This window comes from Elephas maximus, chromosome 10 (assembly GCF_024166365.1).
Source record: "Elephas maximus indicus isolate mEleMax1 chromosome 10, mEleMax1 primary haplotype, whole genome shotgun sequence".
Taxonomy (NCBI): Eukaryota; Metazoa; Chordata; class Mammalia; order Proboscidea; family Elephantidae; genus Elephas; species Elephas maximus.
Window position 1 is genome coordinate 24,244,412 of NC_064828.1, and position 8,864 is coordinate 24,253,275.

The 8,864-nt window shown below is 37.4% G+C and overlaps 1 protein-coding gene across 1 annotated transcript; it reads left to right on the forward strand.

The window, feature by feature from the left end:
- The first annotated feature begins 268 nt into the window (after positions 1-268).
- On the forward strand, positions 269-1,189 carry LOC126084816 (olfactory receptor 4F6-like). The gene has a single exon (XM_049899691.1). It carries the CDS (start codon positions 269-271, stop codon positions 1,187-1,189), a length of 921 nt encoding a protein of 306 aa, XP_049755648.1.
- Positions 1,190-8,864: the final 7,675 nt, after the last annotated feature.

Sequence of the window (8,864 nt, forward strand, 5' to 3'; positions counted from 1 at the left end):
AACAGAACTTTTCACCCAAATAAGTAAAAGGGTCCTTATTCTGTGCAATACATTTTTGGCAATAGAATGTAAAACAGGGGAATATGAATTGCTTTGTGGCTAAAATTGTCTCCCAAGGGCGGGTGGGGGAGAAAGTGTTGCCTAGTTTTCTGACAACTATTGAATTGCCCGTGAATCTGCCAAGATCAGTGCCATTTCTCCTGAATCAGAGTTTGTCCTTGTTCTCCTTTTTCAGTTAGTATGAGAGCTGTCGCTGATGACAGAAGCAATGAATGGAGGCAACTGCTCTATTGTGTCTGAGTTTGTGTTCCTGGGATTCTCCAATTCCTGGGAGATCGAGCTTCTCCTTTTCCTATTTTCCACCGTGTTTTATGTGGCAAGCCTGATGGGAAACCTCCTCATTCTGCTAACTGTGACTTCTGACCCTCATTTGCAGTCTCCTATGTACTTCTTGCTGGCTAATCTTTCCATCGTTGATCTGACATTTTGCTCAACCACAGCTCCCAAGATGATTTATGACCTTTTCAGAGAGCGCAAAACCATCTCTTTTGGAGGCTGTGTAGTTCAGATCTTTTTTATCCATGCAGTTGGGGGCGTGGAAATTGTGCTGCTCGTAGCCATGGCCTTTGACCGATATGTGGCCATATGTAAGCCCCTCCACTACCTGACCATCATGAGCCCACGAAAGTGCATTTGGTTTTTATTTGCCTCCTGGATTATTGGCCTTATTCATTCAGTGGCTCAGCTGGCTTTTATTGTAGACTTGCCTTTCTGTGGTCCAAATGAATTGGATAGCTTTTTTCGTGACCTTCCTCGCATAGAGACTTTCATGTTGGGATTCATGGTTAGTGCCAATAGTAGGTTGATTTCTGTAGTCTCCTTTTTGATTCTGATTATTTCTTACATCCTTATTTTGGTGACTGTACAGAAAAAAACTTCAGGTGGTATATCCAAGGCCCTCTCTACCCTGTCAGCTCATGTCACTGTGATGGTTTTGTTCTTTGGGCCATTGATCTTTTTCTATATATGGCCATTTCCCACATCACAGCTGGATAAATTCCTTGCCATCTTTGAGGCAATACTCACTCCCTTTCTAAATCCAGTCATCTATACTTTCAGGAATAAAGAGATGAAGACAGCAATGCGAAGACTGTGCATGCGGTTTGTGAATTATAGTAAAATCTCTTAAATATATTGAGGATGTAGAAAAAGGGAAAGTATACTAAAATTTCGGATATATAAGCACAAAATAAGTCTTTCTATTGTGTTTTAAGTGAAAGTTTACAATTAGTTTCTCATACAAAAACTTATATATACATTGTTATGTGGCCCTAGTTGCTCTCCCTACAATGTGACAGCACACTCCTTCTCTCCACCCTGTATTTCCCCCGTACATTCAACCAGCTCCTGTCTGCTTCTGCCTTTCATCTCACCTCCAGACAGGAGTTGCCACATAGCCTCATCGCTAAGAAGCACACTCCTCACCAGTATCATTGTATTTCTTTAGTCCAGTCTAATCTTTGTCTGAAGAGCTGGCTTCAGAAATGGTTTTTGTTTTGAGCTAACAGAGAGTCCAGGGGCCATGACCTCTGGGATCCCTCCCTCTCAGTTAGACCATTAAGTCTGGTCTTTTTACTAGAATTTGAGTTCTGCATCCCACTTTTCTCCTGCTCATTCGGGGATTCTCTGTTGTGTTCCCTGTCAGGGCAGTCACTGGTGGTAGTCGGGCACCATCTAGTTCTTCCAGTCTCAGGCTGAAGGAATCTCTGGTTTATGTGGCCCTTTCTGTTTCTTGGGCTAGCCATTGTCATAGTCATTAGGCAAGGCAACTTGCCTAATATTCAGAAGTCAATCGTTCCAGTTAAATTCTGTTATCCTAAGGAAGCATTTCAGAAAAGATCCTTTCTCAGGTATAAAATAAATTCATCTTCAGGCATATATGAAAATGCAGTGGCTATTTAGATGGGATGAACACTTTTGGAGAGTGAAAAAGGAAGTGAGAGGAAGTATCCCTCATGTTTTAGGCTACTCTTTACTTTCCTCTCCCACTTACCTTGAGCAAAACTGGTGATTCGTGAGTATTAATATCATTGAACCCACCAGAATATTGTATCTTTTGAACCACCACAGGTTTATCATCTCTAAAAAATGTCATTTTACCCTGGGGCAGAAACTACAAGATGTTCTGCAATACACCATTTTTCCTGTCTTCCTTAGTTATGGAACCCCAAAGCTTTAGCTAAGAACGTGGCTGTCTAATACATTTTCTATCCTTCTCTACAGCTCTACAGCTAGGTGAGGCCATGTGATTAAATTCTGGGAAATCAGTTGCTGTCGCGTTGATTCTGATTCATGATGACCCCATGTATGTCAGAGTAGAACTGTACTCCATAGGGTTTTCGATGAATGATTTTTTAGTAGATTGCCAGGCCTTTCTCTGAGGCACCGCTGTGTGGACTCAAGCAACCAACCTTTTGATTAGCAGCTGACTGCTAACCTTTTGTGTCACCTGGTGACTTCAAGTTCTGGTAAATGGTACATAAAAGAAGTGGTATATGCGGTCTATAAAATCTCTCCTTAAAAAGGAAGAGTGTAGTTTTTTTTTTTTTTTTTTCCATCTTTCTCTCTTTCTGCTAGCAGGAGTGTGAATGTAATGGCTACAGATTCAGTATCCAATTAAACCATGAGGTAAACTTGGCAATGGGGCAGGGCCAGATTAAAGCATGTGAAGGCCCTAAACATGATAATCTGTGGTGCCCCCTTCACTGCTTACTCACACATTTGAATGTGATATGTGAGTTGTATGTGTACATATATACATATACATTTGTGTATGTGGGTGAATCTTAGCTATCCATGTTGTAACTTCTTTTTAAATGTAACTATAATATTAACAATTGAACTCAAAAGTGGCATGTGTCACTTTAGCAAAATGAGATGAGCTGAATTATAGAATTTTTAGTGGATGCGAGGTACTAAGATTTTTGCTATATACCACATTCTCTACAAAAAGAATATTCCACGTATTCTACAACAAAGAAAATGAATCAGCGAACTTAGTTGTTTCAATAATCAGTGTAAAATACTGCTGGTCTCCCACAACAAAAAATTGACTTTCACCAGTTTTGCTTTAAACAGTTCATTCTTCAGTTTGGATGCTTGTTTATAAATAATGAATGCTATAACTAAAAGTGAACAACTGAAGTTATAAAAGAAAATTTAATGATCAGAAAACAAATATCACATCAAATTACTGCATTTTATTTTTAAATCTTTCATCTCTAATATAATTAAAAGTATTTCTTTCTTTCTCTGCTCTTACAAATTCTTCAACGATTTAATCACAGTAAAACTGCTGAACAATATCTACTTCCATACATAATAAGGATGATGAATTGAGTCTTTCTTGAATTACTGTTGTACAAGGAGGGTTTTTGAGTCTTTAGGGATGAAAACAAGCATTCTGTTGTGCAGTTTGTGCAATTTCAACATTGGGAAATATGCATTTTGTTTTCTCTTCTATTATGGAATCCTACTTGCCTACATATTCTCCCCATGGAATCCTTCACTATTGCAACTCGAGGCTTGAATTTTTTCTTCAGTTCTTTAAGCTTGAGAAATGCTGAGCGTGTTCTTCCCGTTTGGTTTTCCATCTGCAGCTCTTTGCACATGTCATTATAATACTTCGTCTTCTCAAAGGCCCTTTGAAATCTTCTGTTCAGTTGTTTTACTTCATCAGTTCTTCCTTTTGCTTTAGCTGCTCGACGCTCAAGAACAAGTTTCAGAGCCTCCTCTGACATCCATCTTGGTCTTTTCTTTCTTTCCTGTCTTTTCAGTGACCTCTTGCTTTCTTCATGGATGATGTCCTTGATGTCATTCCACAACTTGTCTGGTCTTTGGTCACTAGTGTTCAATGCGTCAGATCTATTCTTGAGATGGTTTCTAAATACAGGCAGGGTATACTCAAGGTCATATCTTGACTCTCGTGGACTTGCTCTGATTTTCTTCAGTTTCAGTTTGAACTTGCATATGAGCAATTGATGGTCTGTTCCACAGTTTGCCCCTGGCCTTGTTCTGACTGATGATATTGAGCTTTTCCATCGTCTCTTTTCCATCAAAAGAAGATGAAAGGAACACACAGAGTCGTTATACCGAAAAGAATTAGTGAATATTCAACCATTTCAAGAGGTGGCATATGATCAGGAACCTATGGTACTGAAGGAAGAGGTCCAAGCTGTTCTGAAGGCATTGGCAAAAAACAAGGCCCCAGGAATTGATGGAATATCAATTGAGATGTTTCAACAAACGGATGCAGCACTGGAGGTGCTCACTTATCTATGCCAAGAAATATGGAAGACAGCTTCCTGGCCAACTGACTGGAAGAGATCCATATTTATGCCTATTCCCAAGAAAGGTGATCCAACTGAATGTGGAAATTATAGAACAATATCATTAATATCACACACAAGCAAAATTTTTCTGAAGATCATTCAAAAACAGCTGCAGGAGTATATCGACAGGGAACTGCCAGAAATTCAGGCTGGTTTCAGAGGAGGACGTGGAACCAGGGATATCATTGCTGATGTTAGATGGATCCTGGCTGAAAGCAGAGAATACCAGAAGGATGTTTACCTGTGTTTTATTGACTATGCAAAGGCATTCGACTGTGTGGATCATAACAAACTATCTTTGTTATGACCAATGAGCAACATCATGATAAATGGCGAAAAGATTGAAGTTGTCAAGGATTTCATTTTACTTGGATCCACAATCAACAGCCACGGAAGCAGCAGTCGATAAATCAAAAGACGCATTGCATTGGCAAATCGGCTGCAAAGGAGTTCTTCAAAGTGCTGAAGAGCAAGGATGTTACCCTGAAGACTAAGGTGCTCCTGACCCAAGCCATGGTATTTTCAATCACATCATATGCATGTGAAAGCTGGACAATGAATAAGGAAGACTGAAGAAGAGTTGACGCCTTTGAACTGTGGTGTTGGTGATGAATATTGAATATACCACAGACTGCCAAAAGAACAAATCTGTCTTGGACGAAGTGCGGTCAGAATGCTCCTTAGAGGCAAGTATGGAGAGACTGCGTCTTTGGACATGCATACTCTTTGGAGAGTCTGCATACTTTGGACATGTCAGGAGGGATCAGTCCCTGGAGGAGGACATCATGCTTGGCAGAGTAGAGGGTCAGCAGAAAAGAGGAAGACCCTCAACTAGGTGGATTGACACAGTGGCTGCAACAATAAGTTCAAGCATAACAACGATTTTAAGGATGGCTCAGGACCGGGCAGTGTTTCATTTTGTTGTGCATAGGGTCGCTATGAGCCAGAACCGACTGGACGGCACCTAACAACGACAACAACAACACGTGCCTACATGAATAAAATTTTCATTCATGAATCTGGAAACTTAGTTCTATTGTAAGAATGAAATTGTCTCACTACTCTGTAAAGATTTGTAATTGTCATCAGGATAAGCCTGCACTAATTTCTTGGATGCCTTCAAGGATAATTCCTCAGGTATAGCCCCATTGTTTAAGAAGGAAAATCTATTTGAAAGAACTTCATATACTTTTATCCTTCTTTTTATACAAGATTCAAGTGTGTCAATGATGATGTTTTGTGTGGTTATGCAAAATTGACCTTTGGCACTCAATGAAACTTCTGGAGCACTTCTATCATTTACTTATTTTTTTCTAATGCATCTGTGATTGTGAACTGCTTGATAATCAGTATTTGATAGTATTTGTTTTGTTGTGTTTTCAAAATCTTCTCTTAAATTATGTAAATACTCTGTTAATGACAGGTAGAAATTTGTGTGTGCCTTTAAATTTACTTCTGAGAGCTTGGCCCCACAAGCAACTTCTGAGAGCTTGGCCCATCCTATGCAAATGCTGCATTTTCCACATAACCAACATAAATACATACTCTAGTGTTTCTGTTTTGTTGTCGATGTTTTCAGCTTCTTTTTTGGTACCTCCTTTTTGAGTCTGGTCTTCAGCAATATTTTCTAAGGCATCTAGAATTTCAGTGTATGATTCCAGGATTGTACTCATTGTTATAGCATATGCTTTCCAATGTGTATTAGAAAGATATTTTAATAGTTGATCATTGCCTAAATATGTTTTAATAACTGCCCATTGGTGAGTAGAAGTGGCAAAAATTTGTAGAGTGACTGAAGAGTAGGAAAAAAAACCAACTGCCTCTGGACAACAATCTATTGCGCTACATCCTTCAAGATTAAATGAATGTGCAGGACCTGGTTTGAAAATGGCATATTCATTATGTTCTAAAATTTTCTGTAGCATGCCTTTATAATGCCCTGACATATTGGCAGCATTATCATAGGCTTGGCCTCTGCACTTATAAAAATCAATTTTGCAAACTTCACATAAATAGTGAAGTACTTGGTTTGTAATTTCTTCACTAGTATGACTTTTTCAGTTGGTAAATGTGATAAATCACTCTACAGGTTTTTCCCTCTGTTGGAGGTACATACCTTAAAACAGCACGTAGCTGAGTTGTATGAGAAAGATCAGGAGTGGAATCTACCAACAAACCAAAATATCGAGCTATACATATTTCACTGAAAATAGTTGATTGAACTTTATCATTATTAAGTTTATTAATTCTTCACATGTTGTTTTAGACATATAGGATGGATTGTTCTTTCCTGCATTACCATATCTTGAGATGTGACCTGCGAAAAATGGGTCAAACTCAGCAACAAGTTCAAGTAAAGGCCCCACATTTCCATTTTGTGGGGACCCAAACACTTTGCTTCTTCCTTGAAAGGATAGTCCACATTAAGAAATTGTTATAAGGACAATAAGCCATTGCAAAATGGCTCTCCAGTACTGACATTCTTCATTAATTTTTGTTTCTAGTTCATGAGTTAAGCCAAAACCACATCTTTAATTTAAATATGACAACACACAATCTCTGTGAATTGAACTGTTTTCATGTTTATCAATCATACTTGAGTTGCACCAATTGCTAAATTCATCCATAGCAAATCAAGAATTAAATGACTTAGGACTGAATAGTTTGCAAACAAAGCAATACACAAAGCCAACTGATGGAGAATAGAGTAGCCACTTCCTCTTATAATTTTCACCATTATCTTTGCGCCTTAGAAATATATTCTGGCAACAGAACTTTGCTTGTTTACCATTCAGAAATTTTTGACACGAATTTTCAAATGCTCCCCTGTGATGCTAACAGTCACTTGGCCCTCTTTAGATCCAATAATTTACATCATTTGAAGAAAAATTATTCCACAAAAGAGGATCTGTATTTCTGTTACTTATGGGGTCTGCAGAGGCAACAATTTCAGATTCACTTTCTACACCATTAGTAATTTTTTTCCTACAGCAAGAAATGGATGCATAATTTGGAACAAATTATGTTATGTTTGTAATGCTATTAGCAACTTCAGCACTAGCAGTGCTAGTACAACGATTCACACCCAATAAACTTGAGCATTCAATGGAAGAAATCTCTTCTGGTTTATTATGTTTAAAAAAGGAAGTTAATTTTGGAATTGTCTTTAGGGACTACAAAATTCTTTTCTTTTAATCTTCTGTGAGGTTTTGTTTTTGAGCTCTACTTGGTTGTTGCCGTTTCATTTTACCTGGACAGAAAATTATGTCACTTTTAAATTTGGTTCTACCATAGCAAATATATTTGAATAATCGAAAATAAATAAAATTATGAAACAAGTAAAATTTATAATATAAAATTTACATTAAAATTTGGACATTAGCACAAAAATTTATATATGAAACTAGTGAGTAAAAAAATTTGATTTGAAACATGTAATTTTTTCTTCAGGTCTGAGATCGTCAAAAGAAATAGTACTTATAAGGCAGTCCGAAATACTTTTATTCGTTTGTCCTATGACGTTTGTTGGCAGGCCCTTCTCAGATCTCCATGACTGGTTTTTGCCTTGAAAAAATACTTAAAACTTGTGCACTTACTTTCCATCCTTTTGTACTGCGTCTGCACAGTTCATACCTGATACCTGGGAGGGCAAGAGTGATCCCAAAGAGCACACTGCAAATAACAACAGTATGCTCAATCGGAAGACATACCTTGGCTCCCTTTGCACTGGACAGGACCAGATACGTCACGGGTCATGTGATTACAGTGCTGCTGGCGCGTTCTTATGTGGAACCATGAGATAGGACTGAATGTGAGTTTACACTCGGTGGATTTGAAATGAAAAGGAAAACATAATTGTTATACAAAATTTATAAAATGTACATTTTATTTCTTTGTGGGATTGTTTAACTCCCATATTCGTAGACGTACCTAATTAAAAAAAAAAAAAAAACTTTTTTTTTTTTCCTAATCAATGTTACAATAACACCACTTCTTGAGAATGAGCAAGGTTGTTTTGTGAGTCATAAAAATATCAATCAATTTCTTAAAAGAAAATCAATCTGAAGGGAAATGAAAAATAAAGTACATTTATATAATTTAACTTTTATTATCTAAGTATTCATTTAATTCATTTCCTAGAGGAATTGTTCAATTTCTTTACACAGAGATATGTAAATGTTCTGATAAAATATAAATGGAATGTTCTGATGAAAGTCTTTTGTTGTTTTCTTTAAGACAAGTTCAGAAACATTCATCGTTGCAAAACAAAAACATATTTTGCACCACAAGCAAATGTTGAATTTTGTGTCCTCTTAATGTGCCTAATACTTTGTTTATTAGCATGTATGGAGTAATGTCAAGCACTGTGTCCCACACAACAGACAATAGAAAATGAAACTCACTCGATATAAAAATGAAAACTTTTCATGTTGGATAAATATTATTTCCAGTATTTTTTGAATGTTTGCTATG